Source organism: Monodelphis domestica, chromosome 6 (genome assembly GCF_027887165.1).
Source record: "Monodelphis domestica isolate mMonDom1 chromosome 6, mMonDom1.pri, whole genome shotgun sequence".
Classification (NCBI taxonomy): Eukaryota; Metazoa; Chordata; class Mammalia; order Didelphimorphia; family Didelphidae; genus Monodelphis; species Monodelphis domestica.
The window spans coordinates 125,700,514-125,725,436 of NC_077232.1; the positions used below are offsets into that span (position 1 = coordinate 125,700,514).

Genomic DNA, 24,923 nt, shown 5'->3' on the forward strand with positions numbered 1-24,923 from the left:
ACTTTCCATGCGCTACTGTTGAAATGATAGAACCACTTAAATTCTCTTTCACATTAGAAGTGTAAACAGAATTCTAACTCAGGAAATAAATTATCCTTTCCTGCTTCAGAGAACCTCTGTTCCTTTCCTATTTGCTGACTAATTTAGCATTAAAAGGATGACAGAAAAAGAAAATGTCTCAGTAAGCAAAGGTGAAACCATTCCCACTGAAAATATGACTCTGAATAGATGCAAACTGAGGCTTGATGTTGAAAAGAAAATTTGATCTTTTTAAAAAATAGAATTGAAATGGGGAAGTTTACATTTTAGTTAAGTAATATAAGCTTAAATATGTTTACTGGTGCATCTATGGCAACATCTGTAAAATATTACAACACTTTTCCCCCATCTTTTTTGTTGTTTTTGAGTTGTAATAGTTAAAAAGTTCAAATGTAAGAGGAAGAAAAAAGAGTTGAGCTTTAGAATAGTCTTTTAAAAATTAATCATTATTTTGATCCTATTAACTTGGGATTTGTAATCATCAGAATAGATTCTGGGAGTATATCTTTTTCTGCTAATTATAATGGAAAGTACATTGGGTTGGGACCCAAAAAACTTGAGTTTTAGTTCTGCTTTTGTGACAAGATGCTTCCTGGAAGGCTTCTTCATCTGTAAAGTAAATGGGTTAGATTACTTTGCTTGTGTCTAAAATTCTCCAATTCAATTCAGTTTATTCATTCATTCATTCATTCAAATAGTCACTAAGTCTTCTGTTTGTGGAACCATATGCTGTGGAAGGCCCATGGTTTAAACAACTGGAGCTTACGGCCTGAGGCTATAACACAAGCAGATAATTGTCCGTAATATGGCACCATGAAGGCTTTAGAAGGGAGAGAAAGGACTACTCAAACTGTGGGAGGTGGGGGTGGGGAGGTTAATTGTAAATCTTGTAGATCCAGGAAGAATTCTTTAGAAGTCAACACTTGAATTGGAGAGTAAAGGATGGATGATCATTCCTAAGCCAATCATTACTATTCAGTAATCATATAAATGTATCTTAAATATATATGCTATATAATAAATATTTAAATAATGCAAATAAAAATAGCTATATAAATTTATTTCTATATATATATGTATATGTATATGTATTGCACTTAGGTTGACAAAATCTTTTCACATTATCTCCAATGCATTCATTGGCTCCAGATCAAAGGACATGGGTGCATATCCCACCTCTGCCACTTACCCTGCTGTGTAACCATGGGCAAGTCTAAGTGCTTAATAAATACCAAGGAAGCAAGCATTAATTAAATACCTGCTCTGTAGGCCCGGAACTAGGCTTTCCGAATATCCCATTTGGTCTCCACAACCACGGGTGCTAGGTGGGTGGGGAGGTGCTATTATCATCCTTATTTTATCATTAACTGAGGTAGTCAAAGGTTAAGTGCTAAAAAAGGGTCACTCTGGGCCTAGCCTCTGTCAGTGAAGCTGAGGGAGTTAGACTGGCTGACCTTCGGAGTACCTGCTTTTACTCATTAAGGCAAGTTTTCTATAGATGGTGCCAAGCAACACTCTCAGCCTCATTCTAGTATATACATGGAAGTAATAAAATTGGGCCAGCTAGGTGGAACAGTGGCTGGAGCACCAGGCCTGGAGTGGAGAGGACTTGGGTTCAAGTCTGGCCTTAGACACTTTCTAGCTATCAGGACAGGTCACTTAACCTCCATTGCCTACACCTTTGCCACTTTCATATCTTAGAATTGACACTAAGACAAGTTCAGGATTTTAAAAAATAAAGAAAAAAGTATGAAAATGATGTTTTAAAAATACTGTCATCATTTCTTAGCCTCTGGCCTCCCCCTATAGGATCTTATTTTCTAACAATAAAAAAGAGATATTAGAGCAATCTCATAATACAGGAAAGAGATTTTTGGTGTCAATCTAGCCTGGGATGCTTAGCAATGGAACAGTATCTCTAATGAAAATAGTCATTGTCAGCATTATTAACAAATGGTACGCATGCCTGCTTGTAGGGCTCGATCTGAGTACTAAGGAGACCAGCGTCCAGGAAGGCCTGACCATAAGGAGCCTCTCGTTCCTTGGGGACCAGCCACGAACATCAGGAAAAATACAAAACGAAAACAAACACACCTATCATAATAAGAGTAGCACAAAGGAGTGTATCTATTGGCATTCATTGAACTCGTCAGGGGAGTGGGACTCGTTTCCTCCTTTCAAAGCGGTGCGTGTTTTGTTTAGAAGACAATCTCTGCCGCTCTTCAAGGCATTTCAGAACTTTTTTTGTGGAGAAAAAGTATCTGCAGAGGCTTATTGGTGTAGGAATCAGACGGCAGAATCCACAAGATGGATCCATTCTGGCCAAAAGCCGATTGATTAGGTCTTGGTGTCAGCCTTTTAGGTGGCGCTGATCACGCTAACTCTTGGGGGTTAGAGGCTGTTATAAAATAATGGCCAAAGGCGGAGTGGTTACAGCGGAGGGAAGAGGCAATCCCTGTTTGAGGGTTGAGGCAGCCCGCCAGAGTGAGTGTGAATGACGTTAACCTGAGTCACGATATAAAGAAACAAGCAGTAAAAATGACAGATTATAATGGGTAAAAAAGCCTGGCCCACGCGGGCCCAGCAGGCCGGGCAGGTGCTTGCCTCGTTTCTCTGGTACAAAGGATGTTTAAAGCGGACTTAAACGATGACGGGATCCCCCGAGTTTCCCTCTCCCTCTCTGGTCAGGCCCCAGATCCCCAGGGCTGAGATCCCCCAGTTTCCCTCTCCCTCTCTGGTCAGGCCCCAGATCCCCAGGGCTGAGATCCCCCGAGTTTCCCTCTCCCTCTCTGGTCAGGCCCCAGGTCCCCAGGGCTGAGGGTCCTGACCGCTCCGCGTTGTCTCCGCAGGCCGCACCTTCCCGACACATCCGTACTTCTCGGCGCAGCTGGGGGCGGGGCAGCTGTCGCTCTACAACATCCTCAAGGCCTACTCGCTCCTGGACCCGGAGGTGGGCTACTGCCAGGGCCTGAGCTTCGTGGCCGGCGTGCTGCTCCTTCACATGAGCGAAGAGGATGCCTTTAAGATGCTGAAGTTTCTGATGTTCGACATGGGACTCCGGAAGCAGTATCGGCCGGACATGATCATCTTACAGGTAGCACGGCTCTCTTCTCCGTGTGTGGGAGGGGAAAAGCCTGAGGGGGCCGCCCCTCTGGGGAGACGCCACCCCAGCCAGCATTCGGAGGGCCCGTTCGGGTGGGCAGAGAGTTCGCTTATTGTCTCATTCGATCCTCACAACAGCCCGTGGGAGGTGGGTGTCATTATTATCTCTGACAGAGGACGAGACTGAGGCTTGAGAGCAGTGAGGTGACTCGTCCGGGGCCACCAGGTAGAACTCCTGGGAGGCAGGATTGGATCTCAGCTCTACCTCCTCGAAGTCCAGCTCTCTCTACTTTATGCTAGCTAGCCACCCAGATAAATAACAGCACAAGGAATCCTGTTCCCGGATACACGTGATAGGGAGAGGTTGCAGGGCTTCAGAGAAGGGAGATCTGTGTTTGATGTACTCTCACAGACTTCTAAGATTGAAGGGCTGGGGAAAGCCAGGTAGCACCGGGGAGAGAAGGCCAGGCCTAGAGACTGGAGGTCTTGGGTGCAAATGTAACCCCAGATGCTTCCTAGACGTGTGACCCTGGACAAGTCACTTAGTCTCCCATTGCCTAGGCCTTGCTGCTTTTCTGTTGTAGAAGGGGATACTGAGACAGATGGTGAGAATTAAAAAAAAAAAAGAATTGGAAGGCTAGAAAAGACCTTTAGTCAAGCCCATTCATGAAAGCAGCCCTCCCTGTACCCTGTCCAGCAAGTGGTCAGTCGTCCAGCCTCAAAGACTTCCAAGGATGAGGACCTCACCATCCCAGTGGGGGAGTCTGTTGGGCCACACACAGACTACTTTGAAGCTTCTCCCCATGGCTCCTGGGTCTACCCAAGATCCTGAAAGAATCCGCCTCATCCCTGCTCCAAGACCCCCCTTCTGATTCTTGCAGAGAGCTCTGATGTGTTCCCCCCCACCCTCCAGGCTTCTCCAGGCCGACTAGGCCTGGCTTCTTCCCCGAGCTTCCTGGGACTCAGACTCCAGACTGTCCCAGCCACCCTCCTGGACACTGTCAGCTCTCCTGTGTCCTTAGATCATGGTGGCTGGGCCCGAACATGTTCCAGATGAATGCAGACACCCCTCTTTGTGGAAGCCAGGCCCTTCCGTGTAGCTCAAGGTCACAGAATTTTGGCTGCCAGAGGCTTGTAGTCTACTAAAACCCTCAGATTTTTTTTTCTGAAAAACAACTGTCTCTTCCTGTCACTCCCATCTAATACCTATAAGAATGATTTATTTTGTACCCAAGTGCAAGACTTTTCCATTTATCCCTATTGAATTGCACCTTTTTTTTTGAAGCCCCTACTTTTTGTCTTAGTTTCAGTATTGATTCTGAGGCAGAAGAGCAGTTAGGTACAAGCAGTTGGGGTTAAATGCCCTGTCCAGGGTCCCACAGATTTGAAACCAGGTCCTCTGGACCCTGGCGCTCTATCCACAGTGCTACCTGACTGCCCCTTTGAATTGCATCTTAATAGAGTCCAGCCCTCCAGCCTGTCGACATCCTTTCAGACCTCAGCCCCATGTCCCCTGTAGATCTGACAAACATGCCATTTATACCTTTATCCAAGTCACTGACAAACACATCAAACTGCATAGGGCCACACGCAGGTCTGGGGGCTCCTCCAGGGACCTCCTGCCACACTGAAATCAAAGCATTCATTTCTATTTCTTGAGTCTAGCCATCCGCCCAACTGGGAATCCATCTGGTGGCATTCTAATCTAATCCGTGCCTCTGCATCTTCTCTACAAAAATAGTATGAGATTCTTTATCAGAAGCTTTGCTGATATCTGAGGAAATCATAGCCACACCATCCTCTTGATCTGCATTAATCCTATTTTTAAAAAAAGGAAATGAATCTTTTCTTCCTATTTCCTTGTAAGGCAAATGAATTTAAGATTCAGGGAAGCTGAAATAAAAACTGTAGTGGAAGATTTGATGTAACTTGGGCTTCTCTAGTGCACAATACAAACAAGTTATTAAGAAAGATCTCGAGAGGGATAAGTTGGAGCCAAATATTTTCAAGGCATCAGATTTAAGCCATTAAAAACTTTCTCAACTTGAGTTCTGAACCCCAGTGAATAAGAATCTCATAAAAGGACTAGCTTTCATCCACCAAAAAACTTTTGGCCCAACTAGCACTTTCCACAAGTACCTTCGGATTCTCCTTTTCTCCTCACATTATCATTAATTTAACATTTTAAGGCCAGAAATGCGAGCTTTTAGCAGCCATGAAACCAATTATAGGATGTTGAAGCAAAGTTTGTGAAATTTACGTAGCTTGTTTATGACGTTACATTACCTTTTTTAGTGGTGACGATTCTTTTTTGTCCATTTTAGACCCTTATTACATGGAGATGCTAAAATGAGATGACAGCCTCAGAAAATTTTTGTTCCTTCTTAACCCCGCTAAGCCCTGTCTGGAGCTTCTTTGCCAGTTGGTTCTAGGAGTATTTATCCAGACTAAGGCTAAGACCCAGCTAGAAAGAGCCCTGCTATACAGGTTAACCTAGTCCAGACTCATCCCTAGACCTGCTGAGCTCCCTTGACCTCCCCATATTTAGATTTGGGTTGGAGCTTCAGTACTCTTCTGGGTCACGGTTTTCTTAATAAATTTATACAACACTTGCTTATTCCATAAGATTGATTACAAAGAAAATAAGCAATGGTCTTGGTTCAGACCTAAAAGAAACCAAAATGGATTTCCTGAGTCAGGCAATATATCCCCAAATAATTTAGTTTTAATGAAAAAGTACCTTGAAACTCTTGTGCTGCAGTTACAAGATTTTGAGTTACCAGCTTTGAGATGCAAGACCTCCTTGGAGAAATGGGTGGGATTTTTTAGGAGAACTCTGCATATGCTCCTCTGAGCACATCCTGCTTCATTTCATTCATTGATTCCACTAAATTTTACATGACAATAAAAAAAGAAAAAAAATGGATTCCACAAGTACACATTAGGTAACAAGAGTTCAAGGGGGCAGTTAGTTTCATAGAAACAATGTATTAATTTATAATTTGGTCAGCAGTGGTTTACTGCAATTTTTAGATCTGGGGTAGTATTTAGTCTGGACTTTCTGATTTCATTCACATAGGAAACTCCCAGTGTGAGCCAGCAATGCAGATTGCCATTTTGTCTGGAACTCATATAGGAAGTAGGTGGTGAAATGGATAGAGTGCTGGGTTTGGAGGCTAGGAGATCTAGGCCAAATCTGGCCTCAAACACACAATAGCTGTGTGACCCTGGGCAAATCACTGACTTCTGTTTTCCTCTTTTTCCTCATTTATAAGAAGGAAATTAATAATTGCACCTGCTGGTTCTAAGAGGGATAAGATAATAAGAGAGGGAAAAATATGGTTCGTATGACTTTAAAAAACTTGTGTGGAAATTTGTTATTAAAATAAAATATTTAATAAATTATTTTAAAAAGTAAAAAAATAATTGTACCTGCCTACCAGCGCTGTTGTGAGAATCACATGAGATAATTGTAAAGTGCTTAATACAGTACACACACACACACACTCCTCTCTCTCTCTCCTCTCCCTTTCTCTCTGTATATTTAATATATATTCATATATATTATTATGCTATATTAGATAGATATACCCTTACCTTCTGTCTGTCTTAAAATCAGTACTGTGTATTGGTTCCAGGTTCCAAGGCAGAAGAACAGTATGGGCAAGCCAGTGGCAGCTAAGTGACTTGCCCAGGGTCATACAATTAGGAAGTGTCTATGGCCAGATTTGAACAGCTATAATTTTCTTAAATCTATATATAGGCTGGGGATGGTGTCTGGAACTCTGAGAGAGGTTGACAGATTTGCTTATGGTCACACACTTAGAACCAAAATATTTCTGCCTTTGAAACCAGCTTACTAACTAACAAAACACACTGATGCTGCTTATTGGGCAGGAATGGGAAGGGTGGTTATAATGTCAATAATACTTTTATTTTAAAAAAACAACTATGTTAAGGCAGTTTTATTCAGAATGTGCCTGTGATGGAGAGATGATATTTTTTCTAGTCTGGTGAAAATGGGAAATGGCAGGAAATTAAGTCACTTGGTATGGGATAACGTACATCCATGTGATAGTTGGTGTAAGTTCTGCAATTCAAATTGAACTTCTGATGTTCTAGTGATTGCATATTGAGCCTTTAATTACAAGATACTTTTCCCAACAAATAGATAAAACATATTTGTAAGTTCATTACTATGTGTATATTAGCACTTCATATACATTCAAATAGTTTCTATATTCCTGCAGATCCAGATGTACCAGCTCTCAAGACTTCTTCACGATTACCACAGAGATCTCTATAGTCACCTGGAAGAACATGAAATTGGCCCCAGCCTTTACGCTGCCCCTTGGTTTCTTACCATGTTTGCATCCCAGTTTCCATTAGGATTTGTAGCCAGAGTTTTTGGTGAGTTTTTTTTCCAGGCTATTTCTGGATAGTCAGTATACTGTGGTAGGTAAAAATTTTGCTCACTCTCTGCTATAGCTTTGATTGTTACTTATACATTATTTAAAGGTATGATATCCCACGATTCCGTGATTCTTATATTGTTTCAAATCCCAAGATTAAATTAGACAGAGTACCTTGCACTTTTAATTTTTATTTTTTTCCCCCATTTTTTGATAACTGCTATAGATTTTCCCCAAAAGGACTTTGGAATAATATAGGTTAAATCTCCTTGGAGTTACAAATATCATTTTCATGTAGGAATATAAACAATTTGACCTTACTGAAGACCTTAAATTTTTTTTTTCCTGTTTCTTGTTTACATTTTCATGTTTCTCTTGAATTTTATATTTGGACATCAAATTTTCCATTTAGTTCAGGCCTTTTCTTTAGGAATGCTTGGAAATCTTCTATTTTGTTAAATGCCCATACTTTCCCCTGAAAGTATGTAGTCAGTTTTGATGGTAGGTGATTCTTTGTTGTAGAACCAATTCTCTTGCTTTCCTAAATATCATATCCCAAGCCTTGAGGTCCTTTAATGTGGATATTGCCAGATCCTGTGTAATTCTGTAAAACCCCTGACTGGGGCTCCTTGATATCTGAATTGTCTCTTTCTGGCTCTCAAATTTTACTATAATGTTCCTGGGGGTTGTCTTTTGAGGATTTAAGGTAAGGAGTGATCTATGAATTCTTTCAATGTCTATTTTCCCCTCAAGAATATCAGGGCAATTTTCTTGGATAATGTCTTGTAATATGATGTCAGGGCTTTTATTTTGTTCTAGGCTTTCCGGTAGATGAATATTTCTCAAATTGTCTCTCCTGATGTTTTCCAGGTGATTCGTCTTTTCAATGAGATATATTCCATGTTCCCTTCTATTTTTTCATTCTTTTGTTTTTGCTTTATTAATTCTTGCTGTCTCATGAGTTCATTAGCTTCTACTTGCCCAATTCTAGTCTTTAAAGACTGATTTCCAGCTATGATCTTTTGATTTTCCTTTTCAGTTTAGTCTATCCTGCTTTTCATGGCTTCCAGCAGGTTAATTCTGGCCTCCAGTTTGCTTATTACTTCATTTGATTTCTGTGCCTCTTTTTCCATCTGGGCAATTTTAATCTTTTAAGCTGCTATTTTCTTTTTGTATTACTTTGATTTCTTTTTCCCACTTTTCTTCCCATTTTTCTCCTTTTTCAGTTCCTCAAGAGCTTGTGACCAATTTCCATTTTCTTTTGAAAGTTTGGATGTTTGCTTATTTGTCACCCTTTGCTGTTGCTTCTGTATTTTACTCATTTTTCTCCATAGAAATTATCCAGGGTCAAGAGCTTGTTTTTGCTGCTGCTTATTTTGTTTGCCACTAGTAGATTGGGGTTCCTGCGAGTTGATTGCTTTCTTAGCTTCTGTCTCACAGGGCTTTGTCTTGGTAGTATCTTCCCTTCCTAGTCAAAAGCCTGAGTGAGGACAGGTAATGTGATTTTCTTTGTGCAGCGAACTTTAAAGCTTTTTGTCCTGAGGCTATCTTTCTCCAGCCCCTACTGCCTTGGCTATGTCCAGCCCTGTCTCTGCCCAAGCTTCACCCTCCACTACCCAGGCTCGGGGTCCCATATCTCACTGCCAGATCTTTGCACTGCCCTCAGGGGTAAGCCTGTGGTGCTTTTAGGCAGCCCCAAGAATTTAGAGATTGCCCCATCCCTCTCTCTGACTCTGGTGGGGTAGGAGGTGTGGAGGAGGGGTGATCAGCTTGTGCTTTGATAAGTGCAGTTTCACCCCCTTATAGTGTGGGAATCCACAAACACCACCTACCTTTAAGGCTGCATCCCATGGGAGAGCCCCTTTAATTGTCTGATTTTAATTTCTGTCCTTTTGAGACACTTTGTAAATATCAGTTGGAAGAAGATTCAGAAGGCTCCTGCTACTATGCAGCCATCTTAGCTCCACCTCCTGTGCAAGTTAAATCTCTTTGGAACAAATACAGCTACAATAGGAGGGTATTTCTATCACCATAGCACAGCTTATATTAAGACCCTTCCTTTCCTGTGACCTTGCCACCCAAACTTTCATCTCCTCATTCCTGGACTATTGCAAGAACTGATCTTCCTAGAGGGCAGATCTTCCTGATGGCATCACCCCTCCCACCCCCCAAATTCAGTAAGCCATAGTGGTTCCCTACCATCTCTAGATCAAACATCAGACTCTCCACGTGGCTTCTAAAGCCCTTTCCAGCCTGGCCCTTCCAGCTCATCAGATCTTGTACTTACTCCCCGCCGTGGGCTCCGAGATCCAGTGACTCCAGTCCCCTTGTCATTCTTACACGTGATGCAGCCCTGGACTTCCACTGGCCATTCCCCACACCTGTACTACTCTGTGCCATCTGCACTCCCTAGCGGCCCTCAAGTCCAGCTAAATTCCACCTTCTGTAGGAAGCCTCTCCTGAGCCCTTTCACTTGGCCCCTTTCCCCGTTTGTATCCTTTGGACACAGCTGTTTGCATATCGTCTGCCTGCGAGACTGCATTTCTTGGGAGTAGGAACGAGGAGTTTGGTTGTTGGTTTGATTTCCCCCCTCTTTCTTTGTACACTTGGCACAGTGCCTGACAGGAGTAGGGACTTAAATGCTTGTTGACTTGACTTAACCCATTCTCTTCAAAACCTCGCTATTAAGATACTTGTTTCTAGCACTATTTTCTCACTGACTCCTCTTAAATCTGAAGGATTCAGTAGTAATGAAGCATTCAGTAGTTCCTAAAGCGGCTTCCTTTGTATGTGGACTTTGGAATACAGGACTCTTCATTCTTTTCCCATCTGCTGTTGCTCCTCTGCTGTGTCTCTCGTTGGCTCCTCCACTGCCTGCTGACTCTTGGTACCCAATAAGCCTCCATCTCTACTCTCCCCTGTGGAGAATGCTCCTACTCTCAAGGCTTCAGCTATCACCTAAATGTGGAAGACTTTGGAATCTCTGCCTCTCATCTACTGTTTCTAGTTATCTTCAAGACTTCCTACGGCAGCCTTTGACTCAGTATGTCCAAAGCCAAGCACAGATCTTCTCCCCCTCCAAAAAAACAAACCAAACCCAAACCCCTCCTTTCTAGTCTTTTCCAGTTCTGTCTATAGTATCACATTAATTTGGCCTCCTCCATTAGAAATCTTGGCACATTCATTCTGTCTCCTTCATCCCCTTTATTCTATCCAAAAAAAAGTTTTGATCATTTGTTCATAATGTCCAGAATGGTGTAGATCTTTTACATCATACGCTTAAGTTACTGCATCAGGCCCCTGATGGTTTTCTCCTCACTTTTGTCTGTCTACATCACATTCTATCACATCAGGACCCAACTCCCTTTCCTGACTTTTAATGTTCCTTCATAGTGCACATGCTAGAGCCAATCTTGTATTACTTTTTCCTTATCATGCCAAGCTTTTTAGTTCTACTTATGCTGATTTCTTTTCTTTCTTTTATTTTTAAGAATTAAAGAAATAAATTAATTATTGGTCCAGTTAGCTTATTGTGACAGATAGATCATAGACCCATAGACAGAGAGCTGGAAGGGACTTTAAAATTTAGACTATCTGGCACCCCCCTCCTCCGTTTTTTCACAACTGTGACCCAAGCTGGTTGTAACTAGCCTGAGGTTCTACAAGGTAGCAAGCATCAAGGGCAGGATGGTGTAATGTATGGATCCAGTTGACTCCTATTCCTTTTTCTTTTTTGGCTATATAGCTCTCTTGTTATTTTCTAGCAGTTTTTATTTAAATAATGATTCCATTCTCCTGTAATTTTTAAGCATGGGTTTAGTAAACACAAATCTATATATGCAACTTGTTCTATTTCTGGTTTCTTTATTTCCTCCCATTGATCTATTTCTGAGTTTCTTTTCCAGGACCATAGAGTTTTTAGGGTTATTGCTTTATAGTCCATTTTGAAATTTTAGCAGGTTGGTCCCTCTGTCCCAGTTTTTCTTCCTGGCTTTTCTAGATAGTTTTCATTATAACTTCAGCTAATTCTATATAGTAGCCTATTGGTAAAGCTGTAAACCTGCAAATTAATTTGCAAAATATTGATATTTTAATGACATTTGCTCTCCCTAAGCATGAGCAGAGAACATACTCCCATTTGTTGTCTTCTTTCCAAATTACTTTGAAGTCACTTGATAATGGTTCTTGGTCTCTTGCATGGTATGGTAACTTTGTGCCCATAATGTTCTATTTTATTGCTGCTGTTCTTTTCAGGGGTATCACTATCTTTTGCCTTTCTTTGTGTCCCCAACATTTAGCAGAGAGCCTGGCACATAATTGGTGCTTAATAAATGCTTATTGACGAAACAATCATTATAATACATAGAAATGAGGATAGTTTTGTGAGTTGATCTTTGTAAGGGTTAAAAATTAAAGGGTTGGACTAAATATATGAGAAATGCGTTCACCAGAAATTATTACTCAAGTCAGAATGACTTTATAGCAATTTGTTTATAAAATAAAGGGAAAGCGTGAAAGTAAGGAAGTGAGAGAGAGTAGACATTTACTCCAGGCTGGTCAAAACCAGGCAGGGCTTCAGAGGCCCCAGCAAAAGGGCCCAGAGATAAATTAAATAACGGTTCTACTCCAAAAACCACCTCCAGGATAAGGGGCCTTTCTGGAGGCTAGTACCCCTTGAAAAGTCATGAAAAGGAGTCAGTCTTTTTCACTCACCCACATGGTAGTTCTAAGGGAAAATCGAAGAGCAGTCCAAAGTCCCCAGCCAGAGATCCTCCAGGGCCAAGTTTGAAGGTGAAAAGAGCTAGTCACAGGAAGTTCTTAACACTTTTAAAGACCCTTCCTTTTGTCACTTCCTGTGCCTTCCTTCCACTTTAAGTGGAACAATTGAAGCTATAGTTTTGTTTGTGACTGCCCATAGGGCATGTAGTTAATCCCATCTTCACACCTTGTCTCACTATCTCTAGAGACATATGTCTCCAAATAGATATTTTAACTTCTCCATTACCAATGCTTATTTCTTTGATTTCCTTTTCCTTCATTATTGCTATTATAAATATATGCTAATATTTCTAAAACTGTCAAATGGAATTAGTGAGCATGACTTTCCCTCTTTTATCCCTGATTTTGAATATAAATGCCTTTAGTGTTTTTCAGTTACCTATAAGATTGTGGTATTCAACATACTTTTCATCATATTGAAGAAAGATCCTTGTAGTATTATTATTATTTTTTTTGAAAATGATATGTGAAGACCTTTTCTCTATTGAATAGTTTGGTGATAGAGTCTTCAATTTGTTTTTTTTTTCCCTTTTGCTCAAGTGCTCAGTTATATAAATTGTTTTCCTATTATTAAACCATTCTGGAATTCCACATCCTGACTTTTTTTATGTTTATATATTCACTTATGGCATGCCTGTGTGGAATGACTTTACTTTCCCCTACAACTTATTGACTCTTTCAATTCAAGACATATTTTCTCCATGAAACCTCTGATAACTACAGTCCCCCCAAAACAATACTTTCCCCTTATAATCAGTACTATATAGTTTAACCTTGTTGTAAAGTAGGGCCCCCAAATCTGTGGGGAATACATTAGAAGACCTATTGCAGATGACTGAGTCCTCAGCTTTAACGAAACACCTATTGATTCCATACATATGTGCTTTCTCTCCCTGCTCCTACCTCTTGGTTTGGTGCTCTACAGCCCCTGACCTCTTCCATCCTCCCCAAAAGTGAAAATGATATTTCAGGGGACCTTCCCAGTTGACCATGGAAAACTAAAAGCTCAGAAAATGGAACCACAGATAAAGAGGCCTTCCTGTATATACAACTGAAATATTCCATTTCCCCCCTGAACTATCCTATAAGCTCCCTGAGAGAAGGGACTATTTATCTATCACATTCTCATATTGGAGCTGGTAACTCATGACTTTAGGCTGTAACTAAAAAAAAGTTTATCTTCACTGTTAATAACAAAATTTAAGTGATTAAAATTGTTATATAATGGTAATATGCAAGAGCTTGTTATATGGCATGGTGACCAAGAAAATATTGGATTTAGATTCAATTCCAATATTATGAAAATTCTGGAATTCAGTTGTGGATATAATTCCTTTTGATAATATCTTCTTTCTTCACTTAAGCAATCTCTTGTCTTTTCCTTTGTGAGTTCTAGATCTTCTTTCTCCACATGTATACATTTGTATGCATATGTTATGTCAGCAATCTCGTGTCACTGAAATGCTTCAAAGATCTGGGGGTTTTTTTGTGTTTGACACAGAGTGTATCCACTCTCTTAGAGGCTTATCTTCTTAGGATTCCTGAAACATCTAAACTTTGTCAAATTGCTTGCCTTCTCAATGAGGAGGCAGGAGAGGGAGAGAATTTTGAACTCAAAATATTTTTAAAATATGTTAACAATTGTTTTCATATATAGTTGGTGGAAAAAATTTCAATCTGAAAAAAGAGAAAAAGACTACAACATTGACCTCATTCACAGCATATGTGAAAATAGTGGACTAAGAAGCCTAGTCTTTGAAAAGTTACTTCTAAAATGAAATTACTAATAAATAATAAACATTAAATAAATAATAAATGACAAAAGAAGTTGTGGAACATGTAGATTTATGATATTTTACTCAATGATACAGGAATATAAAATAGGAAAAAATAAGAGGAATAGACTCAAACTTACAGGAATGCCCTATTAACTATACTCTCTATACCTGTTTTTCTCTACAGATATCTTTCATATCTTGGGTTTTCTTGCATTTAGCTCATTTTTCTTTATTTTCTTTATTTGAAGACAATATGACAGAATGGAAAGAGGACTGTGTTTGCAGTCAAAAGTCTTCAGTTTTCTCCTCGACTCTTCATTGCATTCTTCAAAGTAATTCTAGCATTTAATGCAAAGCTAGGCACATAGCAGGATTGTGATTTGTTAATTGATTGATTGTTGGAAGGTAAAGAGATGTGGGGTAGAAAAGAGTTCTGCTACTAGTGTGGTATAAACAATACCTTCATTGAATTCTACTGCATGTTAAGAAAACCTAACAAAATATGGGTTGGTGTTTCATGAAATCATGAGACTGAAAAGGGCTTTATGGAGCTTCATGAGGTCATCAAGTTCATCTCTGTGCCTCCAGGCAGGACTACACCCAAGCCAACTTAGACAGATGATTGCAAAGCCTTTTGTGTCAAGGATTTCAGGAAAAGAACTCTTCCCCTAAACTTCGATGAAGTATTTGCAAAAAGCTTTCAAACAAAACAGAAATCTTTCCTGAGAAGTGCTAGACATTTTTTCAGTGTTGGATTGAAACATGGATAACTTGAGTATCTTACTGAATCTGTCACAAGGGTTCTTAACCCAAATCTTTGAACTAAAAAAAAAAAAAACCCACAATTTTGTTTCTATATAATTGGCTTCCTTTGTAACCCCACGCATTTTGTTTTATGTCTATCAAAACATTGTTCTGACTGCCAAATGGGTCCATGACCCCAAAAGGGTGAAGAACCTCCCTCTCTAGGGGTCAGGACCAGAGTAGTGACGGGGATCAGGAGCGTCTAAACCATTCCTGGACATTCTTTCCCCTATTTATAATAGAATCACTGGTGGGTCTTAGAGTTTCCAATGCATTATTCATAAAGAAGCTGATACCTAGATCTAAGATTCCATTAAGTCCCACAGGTTTTTTCCTCATATACTCTGTGGGTTATTCTCCAGTTCACTTAAACCATGCTTTATAGCCAGGGTGTGTGAACTACAAGGCAGCTTTGTGATGTGATATCAGGTTGCAAAAAACTACCCTTTTTACTCTATCTATTGCAACTTTCAACACATCAGACTTAGGCAGACCTCTTCTGAAGTATGTCCTGTGACAAAGGTAGGTTCTCCAAAACCACTTATTTACTTAGCAAGGGGAGAGGCTTAAGAAACAATGTTTATTCTGTTCCAAGATTGTGGATGGCTTGATTTTTTATTCTTAGAGCTTGCCATTTATACATTGTACTCCCTCTGGCCTATAGCCCACTTCATTACAAGACTTAAAGACTGGATAAGCTCTTAAAACAAATGGGCCTTTGTTAACAATTCACTGTTTTATATAGAAGTAAAGGATTTTTGAGGCATGCAGTCAGCTTGGCTCACTCTCATCAGAATGGGATAGGTCACCTTGGATTAATGGGTGCTCCTTAGGGGGGCAGCTGCCTGCCATCTTTATGGCATTTGCATTCACTTCAGGTAGTCACATGTTGCCTTTACTTAAATTTCCTGATTCTCATTCAGCAAACTCTCCTGGCCATTTCGAATGCTTAGTAGCCTCTTGCTGTATTTGGAACAATAGAACAGATGTTGACATTATTACATCCTTAGTACTCATCTTCCTTTCAAAGAATGTGAAAAATTAAGTGTCAGCTTATTAATAATAACACCTATGTCTATGTCGTGCTTTTTTGACTTTGAAATGAACGTCTCATGTCTCATTTGATTCCCCCCTGTAGCCCTGAGAGGTAGCTGCTTTTATTTTATTATCCCCATTTCACAGATGATGAAATAGGTCCAGGGTGGTTATGATTGCTGAGGATTATCTGAGGCAGGATTTAAGCCTTGATCCCAACTGTCTCCCACTGCTGGATTGTATGATTTATGATTGTTTATTCAACTATTAAAGTTTTCTGGAACATACTATAATATGTGCCATCAAAAAAGGAAAGAAGCAAATGAAAGTGATCATTTTTAAATATTTTGAGATTTGTGGTGAGGCATTTGCAGAGTTCATTTCATGTATTTTTGACTTATGATACAGAGACCTTTTTTTTAAACCTTGATTCACATGATTGTCACTATGTTATTTTTATCCTTTATCTTATTCCCACTGGTGGTTGAGTCAAATGTGATAGTATCCCATCCTTAGGATCTTCACATTTTTAAAAAATTATTTTTATTTATTTAATTTAGAATATTTTTCCATGGTTACAAGATTCATGTTCTTTCCTTCCCCTCCCTCAATCACCCTCCCATAGCTGACACACAATTCCATTGGGTTTACATGTCATTGATCAAGACCTATTTCCATATTACTGATATTTGCACTGGGGTGATTGTTTAAAGTTCACACCCCCAATCATCTCTCTTTTGAACCATGTGATCAAGCAGTTGTTTTTCTTCTGTGTTTCTACTCCCACAGTTCTTTCTCTGAATGTGGATAGCATTCTTTCTCATAAGTCTCTCAGAATTGGCCTGGGTCATTGCATTGCTGCTAGTAAAGAAGTCTATTGCATCTGATTGTACCACAGTGTATCAGTCTCTGTGTACAATGTTCTCCTGGTTCTGGTCCTTTCACTCTGCATCACTTCCTGGAGGTTGTTCCAGTTCCCATGGAATTCCTCCAGTTCATTATTCCTTTGAGCACAATAGTATTCCATCACCAACATATACCACAACTTGTTCAGCCATTCCCCAATTGAAGGGCATCCCCTCATTTTCCAAATTTTTGCCACCACAAAGAGCACAGCTATGAATATTTTTGTATACTTTTCTTCTTCTTATCTCTTTGGGGAACAAACCCAGCAGTGGTATTGCTGGGTCAAAGGTCAGGCAGTCTTTTAAAACCCTTTGGGCATAATTCCAAATTGTCTTCCAGAATGGTTGGATCAATTCACAATTCCACCAGCAATGCATTAGTGTCCCCATTTTGCTTCATCCTTTCTAACATTTATTATTTTCCTTTGCTGCCATGTTAGCCAATCTGCTAGGTGTGAGGTGATACCTCAGAGTTATTTTGATTTGCATTTCTCTAATTATAAGAGATTTAAAACACTTTTTCATGTGCTTATTGATAGTTTTGATTTCTTTATCTGAAAACTGCCTATTCATGTACATTGCCCATTTCTCAATTGGGGAATGATTTGATTTTTTTATACAAATTGATTTGGTTCCTTATATATTTGAATAATTAGACCTTTGTCAGAGATTTTTGTTATAAAGATTTTTCTCCACCTTGTTATTTCCCTTCTAATTTTGGTTGCATTGGTTTTATTTGTACAAAATCTTTTTAATTTAAAGTAATCAAAATTATTGATTTCATATTTTGTGATATTCTTTTATTTCTTACTTGGTCTTAAATTCTTTTCTTTCCCATAGACCTGACAGGTATACTATTCTGTGTTCACTTAATTTACTTATATATTTATATATTTCCTTCTTTATATTTAGGTCATTCACCCATTCTGAATTTATCTTGGTATAAGGTGTGAGGATCTTCACATTTTAAGAGGAACAAATAAGGGGAAAATTGAAATGGTGGGAGAAATAAAATAGAAAGCTTCTCTCCCATCCTATTTTCCATTTTATATCTTTCCTCAGTTTGAAAAACCCACTTTCAAATCAAAGGGAGCTTTTTTTAACCCTTACCTTCTGTCTTAGAATCAATATTGTGTATTGATTCTAAGGCAGAAGAGTGGTAAGGGCTAGGCAATGGGAGTCAAGTGACTTGCCCAGGGTCATACAACTAGGAAGTATCTGAGGCAAGGTTTGAACCTAGGACCTCCCACCTCTTGGCCTGACTCAATCCACTGAGTCACCCAGCTGCCCTCGATGGGAGTTTCTAATAGAGAGTATCAATACTGAGTGGCTTCAAAACAATGTAATTAGAGTGACTATTGAAAAAGTTGCTTTGATTCATGTCCTTCCAAATAGTTTTATGAATTCAGGGCTACTGTCTTTATTTCCTGCTTGATAAAAGCCAGTGTTGATCTATAGGTGGTTTGGAAAAGAGGAAAAGCAAAAAAGATGTCAAGAAAACCCTGTTGAAAGAGGCCACTCTAGAAATTTCTCCTAAACAACCAGAGTCTTGCTTTACTTGAACATGTCTGCCATATGGTTAGTTGGCCTGCTTCAAGGATGGTTTCCAAATGATTAAAATTAGGAGTACAACTATTATAAATGTTTCTTTTTAATGAACTAATTTGTCTTCAATGGAATAATTTTAAGTATAAAGAACACGATGTTGTTCCACTATCAGAAAAAATGTTTTTAGTTTAAAAAAAGAAAAATTAAAGGAATTATTATGATCTGACATTTTCATGGTGGTCTGCTGTCAGATCTCTACCCTTGCTATCTTCAGGCCTATTAACTAGTACCCAGAGGTTCTAAAGCCAAGGATTGGACAGGATGATTATTTCTGATTTCATTCTCTGTAGATGATCCTTGTTCCTTTGGGATCTCCATAGGAAGGAAGGAAGGAAGGAAGGAAGGAAGGAAGGAAGGAAGGAAGGAAGGAAGGAAGGAAGGAAGGAAGGAAGGAAGGAAGGAAGGAAGGAAGGAAGGAAGGAAGGAAGGAAGGAAGAAAGGAAGGAAGGAAGGAAGGAAGGAAGGGAGGGATGGAGGGAGGGAGGGAGGGAGAGAGAGAGAAAATGTAGATAGATAGAAGAGTAGTTTTTTAATTCCTTTTCTAGTTCATTTGACAGATGAAGAAACTGAAGCAAATAGGATTAAATGACTTGTCCAAGGACACACAGCTAGTAGGTGTGTGGCTAGATCTGAATTAAGAAAATTAAGGCTTCCTGCCTCTAGGCCTAGTACTCTATTCCTTGTGCCACCTACCTGCCCCTCCATATTCTAGATATGTTATTTTTTGATACTGGAATTATTTTCCTTTCTAATGAGTTTCTCATCCAGCCTCTCTCTGATGTCATGCTTCTAATCTGTGATTGTTGGAGGAACAATCTCTTTACAAGTATTTATTACACACTTACTGCATGCCTGGTTCTGAATTTAGTGGTGGGAATACAAAGTCAAAAAATTTAATAAAGTTGTTTAATAAACTTCTTAGAACTAAGAGTGAAGTTAAAATTAAAAGGCTGTATGAAAACTTAAAAGTGCTTGCCTCTACAAAAAGGATATGGACTTATGTGGCATCAATTTATGTTGCTAGTTAGTGGTGGCATTTCAGGCTATTGGAAAGGGATCATCTGAACAGGGATTACTGAGTAAAAATCTTAGAGGCCATCTCTTTCAACCTATTCATTTTACAGATGAGCACTCTGTCCATTGTATCACTTAGCTGCTTTAGCTGCCAGGAATTCAAATACAAGCAAAAAGAAAGGCAATCCCTGCCCTCAAGATGCTCATGTTCTAATAGGGGAGGGCAATACACAAAAGAGATCTGTAAAGCAAGGGATAGAGGATGGGGGGTCAAGGAAAGATAAAACTATTCAACATGAAGGCATAGTTTTCAAGGTCATCATAGGCCTCTTCACAAGTTAGAGACCAAATCCCAGGAAAAATTCACTAGTGGGAAAGGGCAGCTCTTTAAAAAGATAAGCCTGGTTGAGAAGGTCACAGTGTAATATTTATTGGGAAAGGAAATGGGGGATTGGAAAAATGGGGAATAATGGGAGTTTTTTTGGGGTATGGAGGAGTTGAGGGGAGAGAGGGAATATCGCTTGGTGAAGCAAAGGAGGGAGATGCCCCCTGCTGAGAGGAAGCAGCAGGGGTCCAATAAGGACTGTTTGTCCTAGAATGACTGAACTGAAGTTCAGCTCCCTCTATGACCAGAAAAGATAGTCCACTTATCTGACTGTGAATTCAAATAATGTAAAGTTTAATAACCAGTTGGGATTGGAGTTTTTTTCTCAGCTTTGGAGTTGAGGCCAGGCCCCGAGCCTGGCGGAGGGTTCTCTCACTCCCGTCTACTCTATATCAGTCCTGCTTTGTCTAATTCAGAATCTTAGCAGTAGACAGAAAAGCAAACAAGAACAGTTCTGACCTTCAAAAGTAATTGGGCCTAAATCTTCGGGCTGAACCAACAAGAGGCACATCACTCCAGACTGGGCTGAACAAGCTCCTCTCTCCTCCAACATCAGGAAGCAAGTCCACCCTGGCAGGAAGGAAGTGCTCATCACAAGACCCAACTGCCACTCCCAGCAGGAAGGAAGTGCTAATCACAAGACCCAACTGCCACTCCTAGTTGCCCCTTCCCCCACCAACTGTCAGTCTTATTTCCTTTCCACAACATGGAGAGGAGGCCCCAGATGCTGGGGGAAGTTCCAGTGTGAAAGGCACAGATAAGATTTCGAGGTCTAGAAACCAGAAATAGGATCATGAGGGGAATCAGACTGAAAAGAGGGTAACCCGTGGATTCAGCTATTCCCTTATTCTTGGTATGGTCCATGATCCCTCTGAAACTAAGCTGACTTCCCTCTCTTGCCAGTGAGTACCAACATATATTTTCCTTTTCATTACAATTTTGATACTTCTGATCTATATCTTCTTAATATAGACCATCATCAAGAATCATTGATCTTGAGTGAGATGAATGGATTCTCTTTAGTGTCTGCTTCTCTAGCCCTCAAATCATTCCTTCCCTCCTGATTACCATGGTGTCTGCTTAACTCCTTTGTAGGTCTCATTGGTTGTTTGACATCATCTGTGTAAGGCCCTGATTACTTTATGAGATTATTCTACATCTTGGACCCATAACCTCTCTCTCGTGAGGGTGGCTTTATTGTCAGTCCTATAGAATCATGACTGGTCAATGCATTAATCAGATTTTTTTCTGGTATTTTTAAAGTTGTTTTATCTTTAAAATATTTTACTGTATAAATAATTTTGTTTCTGCTCATTTGATTATTTAACTCTGCATCAGTTCATATAGAGTTTCCCATTTCTTATGGCATGATAATATTACAAAGTTATATGATGCATATTGTCTCCCTCCCCTCTTCTCTCCTCTTTCCCATAGCTGACAAGCAATTCAATCTGGATTATACATGTATTATGACATAACAATTTTCCATTGCATCCATATACCATAATTTGTTTAGTCATTCCCCAGTTGATAAGCATCTTAGTTTCCAATTCATTGCTACTTTAAAAAGAATTTCTAGGGGAAGATGGCAGAGTAGGGTGTGAAGCTTCCTTATCCCCACCCCAGTACCCCCACAAATTAAAAAATAACTCCATAGAATCAATACTGTAAGCAGCAACAGGAATCTGGAGTGAAACAACAGTCAGAGACAACTAGGGAGAACTTATTTTTACTTCCCTGGCCTCAGTTCCATTACCACAGATCCTGGGGGCAGGAACAAAGCAAACAGTGAAATCAACAAGGCATCCCCTCATGACAGGAGGCAACCTAGCCTTGATTCCTAAGCCTATAACCTGGGATTGAAGGAGTGGATCACAGAATCTTCAGGCAGCAAGCAGTAAAGGCAAAGATCTCCAGATATTCATTGTGAAGGGTTAAATTTGGGGGGTAGGGGGTAGGAGTTTGAACAAAAGCCAATGCGCAGTTTATTAAATGCAAAACAGTTTATTATTAGTAAATATGAATAGGAAGGAGGAAAATGAAAGTAATTTTACAATAGGTTAATTTCTGACTGAAAAATATTATTGTTCCTTTTTGAAAACTCTTAAGTATAAAAAAGGAGAAATTAATAAAAACTCTCTTAACACTTATGAAAGAAAATAATTTATTAAGAACTAAAATTAGGCAAGGGGAAGCTAATGATTTCCTAAGGCATTAAGAAACAATAAAGCAAAATCAAATGAATGAAATAATAGAAGATAATACAAGACATTACAAAAACAACTAACTTGGAAAATAAATCAAGGAGAGACAAGATAAAAGTAGCTGGACTCCTGGAAAATTAGAATTAAAAAAAAAGTTTAAACACCATACAACAAGAAATCAAGGAAAACTATACAAGAATTTTAGAAACAGAGGATAAATAGATATTGAAAGAATCCACCAATCACAACCTTAAAGTGACCCAACCATGAAAATGCATAGAAACATCTTTGTTAAGGTCTGTAGCTCCTAGGCTGAGGAGAAAAATACTACAACAAGAAAAAACCATAGTGATTTACAGTCGTAATAACACAAGACATAGTAGCCACAACCTTTAGGACATGAAATACAGCATTTCATAGATCCAATGAACTGAACTGACAGTGAGGAAGAACAGAGTAGATGGAAATGCACAACTAGTAACTATAAAATTGAGTGTAAATGACATAAATCCACCTATTAGAAGAAAATGGATAGCAGAAAGGATAGGAAAAAAAAAACAGGACCTGACAATGTCTTGTTTACAAGAAACACTTTGAAAATGAGACACATATAGAGTAAAGGTGAGGGACTATAGCAGAATATACTGTTTCAAATGATCCAGAGAAGTAGCAGTCATGATCTCTGACAGAGATGGGTATAGTTAGATATTATGTTAGGGAATGAGTCACTAAGGATAATGAAGCATTATCAATATTGGACCTATATTCACCAAGTATTATAGCATCCAGATTTTTAAAGGAAAAACTAAATGAGATACAGATTTATAAGTAACAAAATAAATAATAAAAGCAGTGTACTTAAATTTTCCCCTCTCATAACTAAATGAATCTAACAAAAAATAAATAAGAAGTTAAGAAGATGAAAAGTACCGTAGATAAATTAAGTGTGAAAGATATCTAGAGAGCCTACACACACCTGCATGAGGGTACTAGTAGATCTAAGGCTGAGCATACACATAATCCCAACAAAGTTTCTGGTAGGACAACAGTGTTTTAGAGAGCATAAATATTCTGCAAAAGTCTTACTTTAACACTCATCATACTATCGAGGTAATTCCTAAGGGATAGTTCCACTGGGTGTGACCAAGCTGGAAAGACCTGTTTTGGAAAGAGAACAGTTCTGGCAACAGATTATGTTGGCTGTGTAAGGACCATTCTAGCAAAATATAGTTCTTGTAATTTATGTTAACTGAGAACCAGATGGGTTAAGTTCATCAAATTAAATGCTGATAGGAATATGGAGAGACAGGCCTAATATTACATTGCTAGAGTAGCTGTGAATTGTTTTGTTTTTAGAAAACATGATGGAAATGTACATTAAGGGCTGAAAAGCCATTCATACTAATTGACCTAGGGCTCTCATTACTAGGATTAGGCCTAAAAACATTATTGAGAGGGTAAAAAGTTGCATATGTATGAAAATATTTATTGAAACTTTGTTTGCAATGACAAAATTGGAAATAGCATAAATGCAATGATTAGGAGAAATGGCTGAATAGATTGTGATTTCTGAATGTAATGGATTGTATTATGTTAATAGAAATGATAAATATTGGAAATATTAAAGAAAATAAGGGAAATATATGAAGAGATGAAAAGTGAATAAGAATACTATATTATGATTGCACTGCCAAAAACAGCCACAAAATCAAGAGGAAAAAAAGTAAGTAAAACAAATCCAAAAGGTACCTAAAAGCAGAGGATATTTATATTAGCACACATATATAATGTATATATTTTAAACATAAATGATATGAGGTTTGTGGTTTTGCATATAAATTTTAGGCATTTATTTAAATGTCTTGTTGGTGGTGATGGTTATTAAGTATATAATTTTAAAAAATTTCAACATGACTCCTAGAAATAGTTGTATATTCTGGTGCACAAGTCCACATAATACTTTTTTATGCATGAATTAATTAATATTTATGGGAATAAAACCCCTATGAAATGCAAGTTTCCTAGCATTTTGGATTTAGATCTCTTTTTGAAAACAATGTCCAAAGTGTCTTTTTTATTTTAATGTTTTATTTTTTTCCTCAATTATATGAAAAAACAAATTTTAACCTTCATTTTTTAAAAGTTTGAGCCAAATTTTCACCCTCCCACATTTTCTCTCCCACATCCCTGGGATAGCAAATAATCTGATAAAGATTTTACATGTGTAATAGTGTAAAACAGCTTTCCGTATTAGTCATTTTGTGAAAGATAACTCAAACAAAAAAGTAGAGATAAAGTGAAATGTAATATTAAAAATTAAATTTTTATAGAATTCTTTTTTTGTGAATTTTGTGAATCCAACAGGATAATATTTTTTTTGCTAGTTCTTTTACAAATAGTTTTATTTCCTTTTTTGAGATTGAGTTATCTAATATCTCCATTTAGTCTTTTGTTAGTTTGGTTATTTTATATTTTTTAAGACATTCTTCTATTTTGTGTTCTTAGTTTTGTTCTCATATAACTGTGTATAATAGGTTCTGGTTGATCTTTTTATTTCTTCTGGTTTTGTTGTGATTTCACCTTGCTCATATGCTATCTTATTAGTTTGATTTTCTGCCCTCTTTTTAATCAGATTAGCTAAAGTTTATCAACTTTATTAGTTTTTTCAAATAACCACCTCTTAGTTTTATTTATTTCTTCATATTCTTTGACTTTCAGTTTATTTTCTCTCAAATTTTTTACATCTTCTGTTTTGTGCGTCTTTAGATTTATTTGTTTGCTTTGTAATTTTAAAAATGTATATTAAATTAGTTAAGGCACTTTTTCTATTTTGCTATTACATTTTTGTAAAATATGAT

General features: G+C 38.5%; 1 protein-coding gene across 12 annotated transcripts in view; it reads left to right on the forward strand.

The window, feature by feature from the left end:
• Positions 1 to 24,923, forward strand: part of TBC1D1 (TBC1 domain family member 1) — a 341,861-nt gene that overhangs the window by 285,992 nt on the left and 30,946 nt on the right. For all 12 annotated transcript variants that reach the window (XM_007496571.3, XM_056802524.1, XM_007496573.3 and 9 more), the window contains 2 exons: positions 2,889 to 3,133; positions 7,392 to 7,551. In XM_007496571.3, coding sequence (XP_007496633.1) covers positions 2,889 to 3,133; positions 7,392 to 7,551 — 405 coding nt within the window. The remainder of the gene's footprint in view (positions 1 to 2,888; positions 3,134 to 7,391; positions 7,552 to 24,923) is intronic.